General features: G+C 39.0%; 1 protein-coding gene across 4 annotated transcripts in view; it reads right to left on the minus strand.

Moving 5' to 3' along the window:
• Positions 1–10631: 10631 nt before the first annotated feature.
• lmo3 (LIM domain only 3) overlaps positions 10632–18284 on the minus strand; it is an 87884-nt gene continuing 80231 nt past the window's right edge. For all 4 annotated transcript variants that reach the window (XM_003225955.4, XM_008118614.2, XM_008118613.3 and 1 more), the window contains exon 4: positions 10632–12361. In XM_003225955.4, the coding sequence (XP_003226003.1) occupies positions 12256–12361 (106 nt within the window). In that variant the 3' untranslated portion in view covers positions 10632–12255. The remainder of the gene's footprint in view (positions 12362–18284) is intronic.

Below are 18284 nucleotides of genomic sequence, written 5' to 3' on the forward strand. Positions count from 1 at the left end.
TTTTTGGCCACATATGTCTTCATTTTCCTCTTTGAAATTTTGGAGATTATGTATTGTGAGTGGGAGAAGAGTGTGTTTTGTGTTGTTCTTGTTAGTCACTTTCTTCCCCAGATTCAGGGGAATTTAAAATGACAAAATATCAAAACATTATACAAAATATTATCATTGAATTGTAACGAAACTATCAAAAACATTTAATTTCAAACATATATTAAAAGAAAAAAATGTTACCTTTGTACAATATGTTACTATTTTGAAGGATTCAGATTTTTAGTGTGGCAAAAATACAACCTTTTGAACAAGAATGGGTTGTAATAAAACTAGCATAGCTGAGGTTTTTAAACTGCCTTTTGACAGATATTTGGACTTTTCCTCAGCATGTGGTTTTTAAAGAGTTGATCTGAAAAATCCTGGACGAATTGAAATCAACTCTGCAAAAAGGGGAGTGGGGAGTTGCTTGTTATCTGACTTCTGACAGCACTAAAAGAAATACTTGTTTACTGAAATTTCTCTTCTGCAACCCCCCTCTCCAACCTCTCTCAAGAAAGTACTGTTGTTGTTTTGTAAGTAGAAACCCCTGGAGGCTTAAGAAAAGCGGAGAAGGCCTCTTATTCAATACAGAGGGAGCAGTAATCTTAGGCTGCCTTGCTGGATCTCTCACACCAAGCCTAAGATGCTCCGAGGCTAGTAAATGCTGAATAATACCCTAGCTTCACCTTTAAAATTATTGAGTTCAGACAGGCTGTGTGGGTTCCCTGCTGACTTATTTTCATACCTGTAGAGGAAAGAAGCGAGCTGTGTACACAAGTTTGCACTAGTAAGTGAAGTGGACTTTATATCCAGAAATGTTGAGTTCATCAAAGGAGACAATAAAGAAAGAATCTGGTTGAAACAAACAATTGGCAAATATTTGATAATCTTGTGAAATTAAAGGAGAGAAATGGAAAGAATGTTGAGCAGCTAAAAGTTGCTATGTACACACAGAGAGAGATTCTCAATGCAGACTTTATGGCAGGGGTCCTCAAACCTTTTAAGCAGAGGGCTGGTTCACAGCCCCTCAGACTGTTGGAGGGGCGAGCTATAGTTTGAAAAAAACATGAACAAATTTCTGTGAACACTATGAAACCTATTTCTAGTACAAAAAATGAAAGAGCAATGCAATTTTAAAAATGAAGGACAATGTTAACCAACATAAACTTACCAATATTTCAATGGGAAATGTGGGCCTGTTTTTGGTTAATGAGATAGTCAAGTTGATTAGGATTATTGTTGCCATGTGCCTTCAAGTCGTTTCAGATTTAGGATGATCCTAAGACTAAAATTTAAAGGGAGGCAAGTAAATAACCTTGGAGGGCTGTATCCAGCCCACGGGTCTTAGTTTGGGGACCTCTGCTTTATGGGAAAATATAGTATGGGATATATTATTAGTTAGGCCTATTTTTAATAGTAACTCACAAGCAACCTGAAACTACCTTTATCTGGCATCTTCCAATCCATATGAGTGCCAGATAACTGGATAGTCAACAGTAGATAATATGCCTTTCTCCCAAAGGGGTTCATGGTAACTCAAAACAAGAATCAAAACCTAATATTAAAAGGTTGACATTCTGTCTTGCTGCTACGATTTTGTAGATTAGTGTTGTGGAGAATTGGGGATGTGTTACTGTTCCAAATTCAGTAAAACAACATAAACGTGCTTTCAAGCCCACCTTAACAGCCAGCAGCCACATCAGGCCAAGGAGGCTGGCTCAGCACACAAGAAGAATGACATTTCCATCCTCTTCTCATGAGAAGGTGAGGCTGAAATAATCGGAAGCAAGACCTCTGTTGCAATTCCTTGTTGCTGTCTCTCTTGCTGATGGGAGTAGTTTGGAAATGTCATTCTCCTTGCATCCCAATTGGCAGCTGAATAGATTTCTTTTGTTCAGTGCAGCTGCTGGCTGTTCAAATGAGCATGTGGGGAAGTCAGGCCAGGAGATATTTCTTAATTGCACATACATAACTAAGCTGATGCACAAAATGGTAGAACCCCATAATAATGGTACCCAAATCTATGGTCAACTTAGGAATTCACTTGGTCCTCCAGATGATACTACAATATGTTTCACACAAAAGTTACTCTAAGAGTGCCCTGAATTCCTAGGAAAAATACTTCTGTAGGATTTTCTAGGCCCTCTAAAGTGACTCTATGATATTCTGGGATCAGAAATTAGGTAATTTAAGGGTATTTGAATGTATTTGTGGTTTTAAGTAACTGCAGTCTGACCAGAAACATATCTTCCATGGCAGAGCCGGTCCAACAATGAGGCGAATTAAGCGGTAGCTTGGGGCGCAAAACATACGGAGGCGCAGTTGAGACTGCTTTTTCTATTGATTTCTTGTAAAACATGATGTTTTGGTGCTTAATGTAATTTGATGTTTAATAGGCTTTCCTTAATCCCTCCTTATTATCCAACATTTTCGCTTATCCAACGCTTTTATTTTTCAGTGATTGGTTTGGGGGGGGGGGCAAAATTCTGTTCGCCTACACTTGAAAAATACCTAGGGCCGGCTCTATTCTGTGGATACGGGAACCTTGTTTTTAAAAAACAAATTACTAGATTAAAAAATATAAATTGATACTTTTAACTGATACTTTGAACAATATAAAATCAGTTCAAAAATATATAACACAACTCATATTTATTTAAAAATTATAATTTACTTAAACACTTTCCAGGCACTGTTAATAACTGAAATAGTGTCCTTTTTATAAAATGGCAAAATAAAAGTTTGCTTTTGGTTTTTACATGACGTATTTTTTCAAGCCCTGGATCACTCAATCCATGGATATAGACCAGGCATGGGAAAACTTTGGCTTTCCAAGCGTTTCGGACTTCAACTCCCAGAAATCTCAGCCAGCTTACTGGCTGTCAGGAATTGTGAGAGTTGAAGTCCAAAACACCTGGAGGGCCAAAGTTTGCCTGTGCCTGATATAGACTATATCTGAATCTTTATTGATATGTTTGGTAGTACAGGGTGCGTCTCACTTATTGGAAAACCAAAATCTGAAATACTACTGAAACCGATTTTTCTTTGTTTGCTGCCAGCTGCAAATATCAAATATCTCAGACATTTCCATGTTCCTTCCAGCCAATGGTGACAACATGGCGAAGCTGGATCGTGAGGATGTGTCCAGAGCGATCCCATTGACCACTGCTGTATCCAACCCAGAGATAAATAAAAAAGACCATTCCCTCCCCAGCTATGTTGCATAAATAATGAAAAGTATGCTTACAGCAGTGATGAAGAGGGGGCAGAGCAATCTGTAATGGATCACTATTACACACTGTCTTGCCCCCTCCCTATACTCCACACGTGTGACATTTATGACATCATAATTTATGTCAACAACAGGATGCCAATTTATGTGTGTTCCACTTTACCTAAATCCTACTCCTTGTATCATTTGAAAACTTAGAGAGAGAGAGAGGGAGGGAGAGAGAGAGAGAGAGAGAGAGAGAGAGAGAGAGAGAGAGAGAGAGCTGGCAAACAGTAACACACTTAAAACATCACTCCTGATGTGCCGTGAGAAGCAATTTGAGATTATTCTTGCTTGGTTGAAACAAAATTTGATGGAAAAACAGTATTGATTAGATCAGCAGTATCTCAGGGGGATGGTTGTATAGAGCATTACCTATGGACTTCTATCTGACTCCCCAAAGCACTGATACAGATTGTTATGGAAGTTGCGTTGTAAGTGTCATTGCCCTCTGCAGGTATTCAATAACTCATTGCTAGTATGTGAGACTAGTAAAGAAAATGAATTGCTAGGCCAGGACTATCTCAGGCTCCGAGGAACAATTCCATGGGATGTCATGGGCTTGGGCACTGGTGATACTATAAGACTGATGTTGCAAGAGGAAGCCCTTGGTGCTGTCTTTAAGCATGATGCTTTAGCATTAACTGTAGTTGCACATAATACGACATTTGAGTAGAAACATCAAGGGGCACTGCAGGATGATGTAGTTGTCTCCTTCCCAACAGAGAATCGGCCTGTAACAATCAGAAGCAGGACCCCTGTCACAGTTCTTAACCTCACCACAGATCACTGGTGGTGTGTGTAAATGTCTTCTTGCTGTGCCATGATTGCAACAGAACAGACTTCTATTGCTGTGAGCAGCTGCTGGCTGTTAAGTTGGTTTGGGGACGCCAGGCCAGAAGTAGGCAATGTACGATTTGGGCCTTCGTTTCCAATGTCACTGTTAGGATCGTATAAAATAGCATTATTGATCTGCATCTCATCCTTATTGTTGCTGCAGCTCCCTGTTTGATCAAACTATAGGATTAGCTCCATGGCATCTGCTCAGTACACTATAACCAGTAACCTTATTGGAAGTCTCTGACTAAAAATAGCAGATGAGGGTGGAAATAATGGTAGCATTCATGCTTCATGCATGGGCTTCCCTGAAACAATTTCTACTTCTATGATAAGATGGTCTGCTTGATTGAGCAGAGATCTCCTTATCTTCTATGATAAACTGGAGAACAATGACAATCTGAGATATAGTATAACCTTCATATCCAGATGCATGCTTGAATTTACCGAGGAAACAAGAAAGCATGGACAATAGTGATATTTTTCTATTCTCCAGAATACCTCATCTTGGATGCAGTGCTATCAAAATAAACTCTGCCAGCAGTTACTATAGAGTCACCTGGGAGGACTTAGAAAATTCCTAGAGAGGACATACTTGGCTGTATGTGTGGAGGTGAGACCGAGGGCACTGGTCCCATGGATATGGGGTGGTGGTGGATCTTACTGTGCCTATATTAGCACTTAAACAGGCTTAGTAAAGATCAATGTTCCATCACTGTGAGGATGCTAGTAATTAAAAACCCAGTTTGAATATTTCTGGTGAACATTGCAGAAGACAATAAGCTTTATAGCCCTTGATCCTTCACAAAATAAGCAGTCACATCATTGGTGCCTGTTTTTAACATCCTGTTTTTTTACATTTGTTTCTAAAGTGTATATTTCATGCTCCTTGTGATCAAATATATTTGCTTGGATATTCACTGATCGGATGAACGGTATAGATTTTAGGAATTCAGCCAAGCTCCATCCTGGAATACAGATTGGGCATGGGTTTTTAGATGAAAGGAGGAATGAACTGCACTGAATCTCAATGCCATTTGGATTTCAGTGAATTGGCATCCAGTATAAAATGTAAGCGCCTTCCTAGTTTCATGTGATTTCTTCCTCTTTCTTTGCATCTCTTTTTAGGAAAACCCCCACACCTTTATCTAAATTTTGCAGATCATATTATGTGGAGACACACTGACAAACGTGTGTTTGGACTTAGCATGCCCTGCTTTTCAGACAACAGAATTCTTTTTAATTAAAACCATTTTTTTGGTTTAAAAAATCAGTATGTGTAATTGCTAACACCTGCTATGTGTTACTAACAGATGTTTCTTACTTACCTAAGGGAACTGTTATAATTACACTATAAGCTTTGTGGAATGGCATTTAACCAAGGTAGAGTAAGAACTTTAGGTGGTGACTTTGTGTTCTTTTATTAGGTTTTTCTCTTGGGGGTTTGGGGGGGAGGGGAGGGGAAATGTGAGGTAGCAAGGAATTTACAAAAGTATGTTCCTATCAACCATATTTCACAATCTGTAGCTTTAGAATCTGTTGCTGAAGACATGATGGCTTTTCTAGCAATGTGTAAGATGATGGTGGTGGAGGTGGTGATGATGTTATCATCTTTCATCATGATCATGATCATGATCATCACCATCACCATCACCATAACCACCATCATCATCTCAGCTTGCCAGTTTGATCCAGTAATACAACTCTAAGTAGGATAACTTCACTTGCCATAACCTGATAGTTTCATTTTAGGACTAGGATTGGAAAATGACAATGAACAAGTTGCACTAGTCCTATCATTGTATGGAGTGCTGCAAACATTTGAGGTTTAGCTCTTAAAGGTAGGTGCACCATGCATTTCCTTCCATTCACTAAGTTCGGGATGGCAAGCATTCAGCCTGTGGTCCAAATGTATGCCTTGCTGGCTTTACTAATCGTTGGTATTGGCATAATCACTTGCTTTTTAACTATCCTGATTTGGCAAGGATGGTCCAGATGAATCCAATTTCTTTCAGCTGCATTTAAAATGCCTTTGTTTCTTTCCACACCTCCCACTTTTCCTTTTAGTCTTAGCTTTACTCAATTGCTATGAAATGAGTTCAAAGTGCAAAAGTAGTTTGGAGTCATCGAAGGCTTTCATGTCCGGAATCACAGGGTCGTTGTGTGTTTTCTGGGCTGCATGTCCATGTTCCAGAAGTATTCTCTCCTGACGTTTCACCCACATCTATGGCAGAAGGATGCGTCAGGAGAGAATACTTTTGGAACATGGCCATACCACCTGGAAAACACACAACAACCCAATTTGGAGTCAGTTAATTTAGCAAGGGAGAGAGGAGAATAGTAGGCATAATCTTGCCTTTCTCTGTAGACTCAGGCAAAAGAAAACTGCTTCAGCCAGCCCTTGCTTATGTGTTCTTTCTTTTCAATCACCTTTGCTATCTTGACCAAACAGTGGCATCACTAAGGGGCGCGGAAGTGTGTGCATGTGGGCTACATGAGGTGACACCATCAGAGAAAGTAAGATCAAAATGACTATAATATTTTTGTGCAGCGTTTCAGCCGAAATGTATTCTTTGCAAAAAAAAAATCCCTGTATTTAGCTCAAATTATATAAATATTTTTGGATACTCAGCTTACGTATATATCTACAAAGCTAAACCTCTATGGTAATTTCATTTTTGAACCTTCTAATGCACATACACTCCAATCATATCTGTCCTAATAACCTAATTATAGTGAATCTACTCTGTGTTTCAGTCTGTATTTAAAAGCCCAAGGTGTTGAACTCTACCCTTAAAATAAGTTCAGTACTTTGGGTGGCTCCATAAATATTTGGGTCAAAACCCATAATAGACTCATTATATGGGAGTTTCTTCTGATAAATGACAGCTTTTTGTTAGGCTAATGTTCCCTATTTTCAGCTTTGAGTTAGCAAATCTGAGGCTGCACCATTTTGCACTAAAAGTAAGTTCACATGCTTAGACAAAAGGCAGCATCCTGTATGTTGAAAGCTCAGGGAGAAGAACTGTGGTTGTGTAGGCTTATTTTTGACATGGCAACATGCAGGAAATGCATGCAAACATCCTCCTCCTTACACTCAACTGAAGCTAAATGAACCTCCTTTGCCCAATCCTGCAGCTTAATGTGGTCTGGGGTTCAGTTTACAGAGTCTTCAGTTGTTTTACTGACTAGAGCACAGTTATGGATGTATAAGTCTAGGTTACGATTTTGTAACTGTGATACTGAATGCTAGTCAAATTATTAGGATCATAGCAGACATCACAAAGGAATTTAACCCTTTTTCTGGCCTGTTCCTGGGGGAAATGTGTCCACTGGTATTTTCTTGGTAGTGATGGTAGAGTTCCTCCCATTCCCAGTCAGGTTAATTTAACTTCTGTGCCTGCCGTGATAGCAATAATTGTGACCGATTACATTGACGCTATTTACAGTACTTAAAAAAAGCATTTTTAATTTTATTTTTGTTAAAATACATTTTCACACAGCTTCTTATTTGTAAATTGGGAATAACAATGATGGGGGTTCATGTCAGGGAGAAAAAGATAAATGTAGTAAAACTCCTTGAAAATCAAATAGCACTGAACACTTGCTTTCCTCTCTTTCAGGCAAATCCTTCCTTTATTAACCTAATCTTGCAATTACCTGCAGACGTGTATTAATAAATATGACATGGGCCAAGGCACACATTTCATGCACACACACACACACACACACACACACACACACACGTCAATGAATAGAGAGGCAGCTTCATTTATAACTGCCATTCCTACTAGCAGTGTTGTAATCAAAGTGATCTGAGGGTGACTCATTAATTAATTGTTCTTTTTTATTATGTGCTATTGAGTTAATGAGTAATTTGTGCTGGATAACTCTCTGAACACATTGATTACATGAGATATTTTCTGAGAGCTTTCATCCCAATGACATACTGACGAAAGAGAGAGAGAGAGAGCGAAAGGGAAGGTGGTAAGCATTCTTCCTTAGCAGCAGTTGCATGAGAGCAAAATCAACTGAAGGACATTTCCAATGCATAATTGCTGGGCAATTCATTATATATATACATCTTGGTTTTCAATCCTTTTTCTTTATGTAAACACCACCCTTTCTAGAAAATACTAATGAGTGATGAATGACTTGCAACCCAACTTCCTTGATTTAGAACAGATCTTTAAATAATGCTCACCTTGCCTTGTCTCGTCAAGGAAAAACAAAAATATCACATTGAAACACACCAAGTTGATCAGCAGCCATTCACCAGGGTTTCTGGATGAGAGTCTTTTTGTGCTTTGGTTAGGGAAAACAAAGCGTTCAGTCCAATCAGCCCAAGCCAGCACTGGCAATTGAGAAAAAGCTATGGTTCACTGTCCAATATTTGGAAGACTTCTGTCATAGATTGAGGTCTGATCAACGTTACCACACCAAAACAGGTTTGGAAATGATTACACTGAACTAATCTCATTGGATACAAGATATAGTCAACAATTCATGGATATGATATTTGCAGCAGAGTAAGGGAATATCTGAATGCCATCATATTAGGATACTACAAGCCATGAGTTAGAAGCCCTGTATCTCCTTCCACCAGTTGTGTTAGTATGCTTTCTATGGCTTGAAGTGCCCCAGAATCTGCCTTTTTTTCTCAGTTCATCGATGTGTGACCTTTCAGAAGGTACGGAAAGCTTCTAATAAGAACAAAATGATGTTGGTCCCTTGTATGTGACAACTCTCTAGGGAATAGTCTCTCATAACATCCTTGTGGGTTATTGATATAGCTAGGCTTCTGACCATTATGTCTGATTGCTCCTACCAGCTTGCATGAAAGATTAGGCTTCCAGCTGACTTTCATGACCTTCTACAACAGTGGTTCACATCCTGTGGGCCTCCAGGTGTTTTGGTCTACAACTCTTAGAAATCCCAGCCAGCTGTTGAGATTTCTGGGAGTTGAAACTTATGGGGACTCATAAGTTGAGAACCACTGTTCTACAAGTAATCAAGAGGCTGAACTTCTACAGTGAGTGAATTTTGACCCTTTCTATGCCCACTAACACCTTTGAATAGTGTTCTGAGTCTGTAAAGCAGACATCTCCCACCCATACCCCTCTGGTGACAAATGCCAGGTCAACACTTGAAATATTAATAATGCTAAGAGGAAATAGTAAAACTCATTAATACACCACATTGATGCCAAAGAGTAAATAGATTATTAATGCTGCAGACAAACTTTTTAGAGGTGGATGTACGCAGAGCTTATTGTGGACACATTTGCCATTTGTGTCCAGGATGCAATCACATACCTTCACTTAAACCAGGATAGCAATTTTCAGACTCCAATCTAGATGTGCCACTGACATGTCATTCCCTATTTGTTTTAACATGTTTCTATTTTTCCCAAGATTTTGGAGTCCAGGCAACCACAGTTTTCCCCCTTAGGGATTTTTATGATCATTGGAAGAAGGTGATGTTGCAAGCCTCATAGAACAGAATCCCCTACAATGTATTTAAAATAGAATTGCTGCTCTTGTGGGTTTAGTGTCCAATCGTCTGAATCATTCCTTATGTAAAGGAGAAAAATCTCCCAAGGTATGGATGAAGACAGACAAGCTCAAAGGGAATGTAGAAAAGCAACAATATTCTCTTACTGTCTGTCATTCTATACACAAGTTGAATGTAACTTTCAGTGCTAATAGTCAACTCTTCATTTTATATTAGAATAGAATGTGGGCTCTTGTATCTATGCATGGTGGTGCATTTGCTTGTTGTTAACTGCCATCAAGTCAACTTTAACTTATGTTGAGCCCATGAATTTGAGACCTCCAAGTCACCTTAACATGGACAACCTTTACTTTAGTAGTCAATGATATAACTTTATACTTCAGGATCTTAGTTAGTTCCTTCATAACCCTTGCACTAATTGGCTAGGTAGATATGGAAAACATAATAACAGTTTCTGGTTAGATGGTTCAAATAACCATCTAACCAGGGCCTTCTCGGTGGTGGCTCCCCGGCTGTGGAACACCCTCCCCAGAAATATCCAACAAGCCCCAACCCTTCTGGGTTTCAGAAAGGCTGTGAAAACATGGCTGTGTGCACAAGCTTTTAATGAGTAATACAATAACATTGACATGGTCTGATTGAAGGCAAATGGATCTAATTTACATATGTTTTAATTGTTATAATGTATTTTAATGATGTATTTTTATAGTTTTAATAGATTATATGTAGTGTTTTTGTTTATTATTATGTTCTTGGCATTAAATGTTGCCAACTGTTGTAAGCCGCCCTGAGTCCCCTTGGGTGAGAAGGGCGGGGTATAAATGCTGGAAATAAATAAATAAATAAATAAAGCAGAAGGAGCAACTATAGTTGTTCAGAACATAGCAATGGTGTTGGGTTTATTGGTCTACTAACAATTGGTCATTTCACAACCTTTGAGGAATGGTGGCAGTTGAGAAGCAAGTTAGAGATACAGCCATCCAATTCTTAGATTTTATTTATTTGTATACTGCCCCACCCCAACAATTTGGAATGGAGAACAATAAATTAAGAAACAAAACAAAAATACAATAGCCAGTTAAATTGTGATCAATCACATCTACAAAGTAACAGATGCTAACAGATGCTTAGCACTCTGTGGGAAGTGCTTCATTTCTATTCTCCCAAATGGTAGCTCCCAATCAGAAAGCTGGACACTTGTGAAAGATTATGCAGCTTTTGACAGTCCCGCTGGGGTGGAGTTTCCATGGAACCACCCAAGATGCCTTGCTGAAAGGCCCCGTTGTCTTGAGTTGGTACGCAGAAGATCACCTGAAGAGGGCACTCCTGGTCAATGTTATGGATGGAACTGACCATAGGGAGAGGTATGCTGGACCCAAACCAGATAGTCTCTTAGGTATGCCGGACCCAAACCAGATAAAGTTCAGGAAAAACACTCATTTCATTAAAATAACATTTCTGTACAGGAGCAGAAATCACTATGCTACAGTAAAATAATTTCAGAGAAATATATATATATATATGTACATATAAAAATTTTATATGACACCCAAAGGCACTGAGTTGCATTGGGGCTCAGCTCCTCATTCCCAGTTATGTTGGAAACATGGCATTCCAACATCTTTCTTTTCCTTCCTTCGGGGTGGGTACAGAGCACAGTAGCCCCCAAAATAATGAAACACCTGCTCCATAAAGTTGAAAACACCTGTCAATAAAATTAAAACACCAATTTCTGTAGCAAAACAGAACATACTTTCCCATGAAATGTGTGAAATAAAATCCCTAAGCCTCATTCCGTTACAACAAAAAAAGATGAAGAAAGATGCAATAGTGACTTCATGAATGGTGGCAACTTTAACAGTGTTGTTAGCATTATAATCCAGTCAGAAGTTAAGCACTCATAAATCCCATTGATTTCAATGGGAGAGTTAAGCACACACTATACAAGTCAATGGAACTAAGTACTTAACTGTGGCGAGATCTTGCCTGACATTTTTCGGTTAAATAGTTCAAGTGTTGATAAGCATCTCTGAAGCATGGAGAATAATGCATGGGATTGGCTCTTAAAATTCTCTTTTTGTTCTTTTTTTTGTTTTTACTACAAAGATACAGCTTTTTCAAAATAGCTGGTAGATACAAGAAAGAATAAATATACAATAAAGTTTGGACACCGATTGTACTAAATGCAACAATACAAATAAGCAAACGGGAACACAAATGGTAACACAATAAAACTGTATTACATTTGTGCTTCAAATATAACAATGCATTATATACATTAGTCCAAAATAAGCATCTCATGCCCAATGACACAAAAAGAAAAAAATCCCCAAAACAGCAAGCCAAAAAATCCCAAAACCAAACCCCAGACCCTTTCAGCAGTATGTACATTATCTTTTAATAAACATTCAACTGTGAACTGGTGCAATTTCCACTACGTATATCTGCAGTTCGCTTTTTATTCCACATGATCCTTCTGTCTCCCTATATCTATGCTATTCAGTAGATTCCGCCATTATTTCTTATATACATGTTGAACAGAAAGAGAAGAACAGAAAAGATAAGAATGTAGTGCTTCAGTATTCTTAGGAGTGAGGATCGGATCAGCGAACTTGGGGCGCATAACCTTCTTTCATTAAACCCTCCTCATAGTCCGTCTGGCAGAGAATCATGTTGTTCTTTAGGAAAAATTTGTCTCCCACACAAAATCTGGAAATGCAAAGGAGAAAGAGAAATTAAATGAAAAGCAGAGGAACTAATTTGCTTTGTGCATATTATCAAAGAAATCCCAAATAGATAAAGCATTCTAAAGAGTACTACTTCCATCATTCCTCATGGAGGAAATCACTGCCATGAATTAGCAGATCCTTCGAAGCATGTTGTTTTTGAGCTACAAATGTAATGCTTCACTCATTTTGTTCTCGAAGGAAGCAATGAGTAATTTTAGCACGTTCCTCCCTGCTGCAACAGTCTTTGGAAACTACAGAAGTTTTGAAAACTATTAATAGTTCAAGAATTATTCTGTGGAAAATTCAAATGGGGCATTTTTGTACAGAAAACAGACTTTTCTGTCCAATAGTATTTTTTAGTGTAGAAACTAATATTTCCGTAAACCGTTGGATTTTTATTTTTATTTTTATTTTATTTTATTTTTTTGTGGATTTACCACCCTGAGTCCTCCCGGGGAGATAGGGCAGAATATAAATAAAGTTTTATTTTTATAATTATAAATAGAAATGTCCCAAATCTTTACAAAATTTTAGGATAATATAACAGTTTTTGTCCTGTAGCTTTGAGACACTTTGAAATTTATTTTCCAGCAATAATTTAACTTCACTGAGAACGGTACAGCCTTCCCTGAAATATATGCAGCTTTTGGAGCAAAAAAGAACACAGTTTCAGGCAGTTTTTTTAAAATATAGAAAATAGCAATATTGAACAAAAATGTTGTATAAAATTAACAAAGTTACTACATTTAGTGCAAGATTGCTATTTTGCATAGCATTTTTGTTCATGTTTCAGTATTGATTGGTAAAAGTATTATCATCAGACTTTTGGTTGGCCTTATGGACCCTTACAAACCATGTAATTAAAAGACCCACAATAAACATTTGAGAAACCTTGCTTTTGCCAACATCCCTTCTATTTACAAACTCCAGAGCAGTGGTTCCCAACCTTTTTTTGACCAGGGACCACTTTGATCAGAGACCACTCTCCAACATTAGTATCAAAGGGGTTAAGGTAAAGGTAAAGATTTCCCCTGACGTTAAGTCCAGTCATGTCTGACTCTGGGGGTTGGTGCTCATCTCCATTTCTAAGCTGAAGGGCCGGTGTTGTCCGTAGACACCTCCAAGGTCATATGGCCGGCATGACTGCATGGAGCGCCGTTACCTTCCCGCCGGAGCGGTACCTATTGATCTACTCACATTGGCATGTTTTCGAACTGCTAGGTTGGCAGAAGCTGGAGCTAACAGCGGCTGCTCCCACCACTCCCGGGGTTTGAACCTGGGACCTTTCAGTCTGAAAGTTCAGCAGTTCAGTGCTTTAACACAAAGGGGTTACGAATCAGGTTTTGGTCAGCTTTAGATTCGGTTTGGTTATTTGGAGTGCTGATTAAGAAAATTGCATTGGATAAACCACATCAGGTCTAGTTTCTGATACAGAACATATGCCATCCAGTAGTCTCCATCTGCTCACCTACAGAAAGCCGTAATTAATAATTTAGAGCTAGTGTGATCTATCCAATGCAATTTTCTGAATCAGCACTCCAAATAACCCCAGGAACAAGCCTAAAAATGAAGACATCAAGGTGCCCCTGCTTCGAGGCATTGCATGGAATGGCTCCGCTCAGGAGGAGGGAAGGAGGAGGAGAAACAGCAGTCAGGAGACTTGGTGTCGCACCTTTCATGGGTAGTCAGCCCCTTCCCTCCCGACATCCCCATTGCCTCAGCACTATAAGAGGGTTTCACGAGACCAGTCGCTCTAGTTGCAACAGTGTAGTAACAGTGAGGCTGCGGACCATATTTTAGTTCTTGGGGACCACTGGTGGTCCACAGACCAGGTTGGGAACCATTGCTCCAGAGGTTTAACGGTGTGCACTTTGTTGGACTCAGTTCCATAAAGATGTTCTGTGTGCATTTGAGTTGCAGAACCTAATGTGTTTTTTGTACAGGGAAGGGTATGGAGGATGAGACAATGCGACTTTTGAGTCTTTGTTTCTAAAGTCATTCCATATTCATGTTTATTTCCAAATACAAATGCCCCCACCTTTGCTTGGATTTTCTTAGGGGAAAGGTGGGATGGAGGAGGATGGACACCTTTCCCCATTGGTCTAAGCTTTTAAAAGTATCCCTTTATCTTTAGACAGAAGACTTTTATGATGTGTACTTGAACTTTCTGGATTTCAAGAGGTCCTTTTAGTAGCCTGGCTTAGAGTATATGATTTTCATAATATGGCACCAGTGTTGGCAATTGTGGCACCAGAATCATTGTGTGTTTCTCTACTGCATGGTGACCCTTCCAAGTATTTGGCAATGCAAACCATGTGACATTGTGGGAACGACTGTGAATTACAGCCTACATTTTACCAGGGACAATAGTAGGCAAGTAATATGAACTAATGTTGACCCACATATTCACAGGCCAGTACCCATGGTTTCACTCACAAATGTCTTTAAAAAATTCTCTTTAAGCAGTCTGCAGATCTTTCAGTATGGTTCTATGGTTTTGTTCCAGCAGAAGTTGACCATAAGTCATTTTTGGTTGGACTTGTAATGCTGCATGGTGTTGGTATTAAATTTTTAAGGGTTTGTGTAGAGTTGATTTTAATTCATTGTTATTGTTTACTGCTTTTAACTTATACAATGTTTAATGGTTTTTGAAATTTTATGTTCATCCTGTTACTGACTGTATTGTTCTTAATTTGTTTTGCTTTAATATGTTGTTAGCCGCCTTGAGTCACATTATTGAGAAAAAGGCGGGATATAAATAACCAAAATAAATGAAATAAAATAAAATAAATACGCTCAGGGTACTGGTGCCCATCTGCTTGTAGTTTCCCATAGAATATTAGATACAACAAAAGCTGCAGCTGTTAGTTGTAGCACAGAACCCAACTGAATCTACAGCTCTCCCAGTCTACATTTCAGACCCTAGAGAGGTCATGTGAATCAGTCTTTTTATACCACCAAACTAATTTCACACTAGTTGTGGCATGAGTATATATTGGACTGCTTCTGTAACGGTCTCAGAAAATAAAGATGAGAGTCCCCTTTAAATGGAGCTTAGAGAAAGAGGGGAGCACAGCCTCCTCCTGGTCTTCGGGGGCACAAAGAAGTGTTTCACTAATGAATGATTTTCCATTGGGCAGGAGGTCATATTCTGTTTGTGGCAAATGCTCCATCCATAAAAACATACTTGGGAGGAGCGACGTAGAGCGTTCCAATTAAACCTAAACAGAGTAACCCAAATGAACTTCTTAGCATTGATGCGGATAGATGAAAACTAGTTTCCCCCAGCTAATTGCCCGCTTTCGCCGAGAAAGTATTGTTTAATTTGGTAATGGATTACAATGTTCTTTTTTGTCATATAATTTTCCAAGCAGAGACATCTCGGACACAATTAGGAGCAGAAATAAATGCGTGCGTTGTTTACGGTAGATTTAACAACAGAGTAGCTATGGGAATAGGCTGTATATGTACTTAATTGTAACAATTTAACCTTCAAATAGCAGTGTCTGGTGTAGTTGACCCAGTAAAAGTACATATAATTACACAGGTTGACCTCGCCAACCTTTGATAGCTGCCCCCCCTCCGCTGCACCAGTCAGTCAGTTTCTAACAACGTTTGAAGCCCAAATCGGAGGGAATTGTCACAGAGTAAATTGTGTATTGAAAGGAGGCCTTTAATGTTTTGTGAAGTTGTGAGGTTTTAAATGGAGCAGCAGTTGGACTGATTTACATTTGTAAAGATTGGAATGCTAGACAAACAGCGAACCCATTTATTTTCCAACCGGGTAGCTTTGGAAATTTATCCTTATGTTCACTAAATAGAGTGAGGGAAAATAGTGTAATAAAAAAGTGGATTGAAAAGAATTAGCTTGGCTCCTGAAGGAAAATTGGGCTGTTTATTTGTGGACGCTCCTCCGCTGCAACCCTCCCCGGACTCCCCCACTCCTTTCTCTTTCTCTCTCTCCCACATCTCTGGATTAATGCCCACTCATGGGGTCTGACTGAAAATGCAGATTATAGAAAGGTCTTGAAAATGTTATTTATGGTCAAGCCAGCTTCATAGAAAATGCTCAAACGCTTCCAATTCCAGACCCCCCCCCCCTCACTCTCAGCTTATTTTTTTAAAAAATATTTCTTTTTATTCTGCCTGCATTTTATTGAATTGATTATTTGGAAATAGAAGGCTGAAGAAGAAAATGATATCTTTTCCAGGTTCCCCCCCCCCCCCTAAAATCCCAATTTAGTTTGAATTTGCTCGAATTGCACAATATTATGTTTCCTTTCCACATATATAAATATCATTAGTTATATTTTAAAAAGAGGAAGCATAATGCATAGATCTGGGTATTGGGCTAAGTATCCAGGAGGCCAGGGTTGAAATCCTTCTTTAGCCATGGAAAGTCTGGGTGATCTTGGGAAGTCACACTCTCCCGGCCTCAGAGGAAGGCCAAGGAAAACCTCTGAACAAATTGTACAAAGAAAGGTTCATCTTAAATTTGCCATAAGTCAGGCATCTACAGTAAAAAAAACAGTGCTAACTTGGGCATCAGCTATCAGAGCCTGACTTCTTTTGTCCAGTCTTCCGCTGTGCTTTTGATTAGACAATCCCTCGATAACTTGGCCTCAACTAGGACATAAAATCTCACCCTGGCACTATACTACTGTTCTCTACCCAAAGATATTATGTTCCATTTTACATTGCCCTCCATCCCTAATTTTGCCATCTGACTTACGCACTCCATCAGCCCTATCCTCAAAATTGATTTGCACCAGTCCATGCACCCATACCCAGAAAAAGATTTATTTCAGGTTCATTGGTTGTTGGTTCAATGGTTTCCTTATACAGTAGAGTCTCACTTATCCAACATGAACGGGCCGGCAGAACGTTGGATAAGCGAATATGTTGGATAATAAGGAGGGATTAAGGAAAAGCCTAGTAAACATCAAATTAGGTTATGATTTTACAAATTAAGCACCAAAGCATCATGTTTAACAACAAATTTGACAGAAAAAGTAGTTCAATACACAGTAATGTTATGTAGTAATTACTGTATTTACAAATTTAGCACCAAAATATCACGACGTATTGAAAACATTGACTACAAAAATGCGTTGGATAATCCAGAGCATTGGATAAGCGAGTCTTGGATAAGTGACACTCTACTGTACTCTGTTATAATGTTGTTGATTTATTGTTTTATGATACTGTTATTTTAACTGTGTTGATTGGGCTTGTCCCCATGTAAGTCACCCCGAGTCCCTTCAGGGAGATGGAGGTGGGGTACAAAAATAAAGCTGTTGTTGTTGTTGTTGTTGTTGTTGTTGTTGTTCTTACATGGGAAGGAATTTGTGCAAGAGTATGGCCTTGAAATGTGTGTGTGTTTGTGTCATCTATTTAAACGTGTTTTTCCTTTTAATTTGCCATGCAAAAATGATTGAGACCAAAGCTCTCATCCATAATGATATTACCAAGACTTGGTGTTCATAACACACAAATTATAACATCACTGCAACCTATCCCCTTGGTGTCTTTATAAGGTGTTGACCCTGAAACTTTGGGGTCTGGGGTAGTCCTGACCTGGGAACCTGGGAAAAACTATTCATAATTATGTGTACAGTGTTGTTGCTGGAGGAGAGAGAGAAAAGAAGACAGATTATTCTATAGCCCATTCTAGATCTGCCCATATTCCCAGAGTCATGTCTCATTAATGTTAATTCCATGGGGAAGCTGCTGGGGGACCTATATATCTTGCAAATAGTGTGAGCATTGCTTCATGCATTCCTTTTCAGTGCAGGTGCAACTGCTCAATGAAACCAGGTAATTGCAAAGTCCAGTAATGGGAAAGAGTGCTAACAGAGATGCTGCAAGCCATGGTTTTGTTTTTTGTCTGAGCTTGTGTGAGT

This window comes from Anolis carolinensis, chromosome 5 (genome assembly GCF_035594765.1).
Source record: "Anolis carolinensis isolate JA03-04 chromosome 5, rAnoCar3.1.pri, whole genome shotgun sequence".
In the NCBI taxonomy this organism is placed as follows: Eukaryota; Metazoa; Chordata; class Lepidosauria; order Squamata; family Dactyloidae; genus Anolis; species Anolis carolinensis.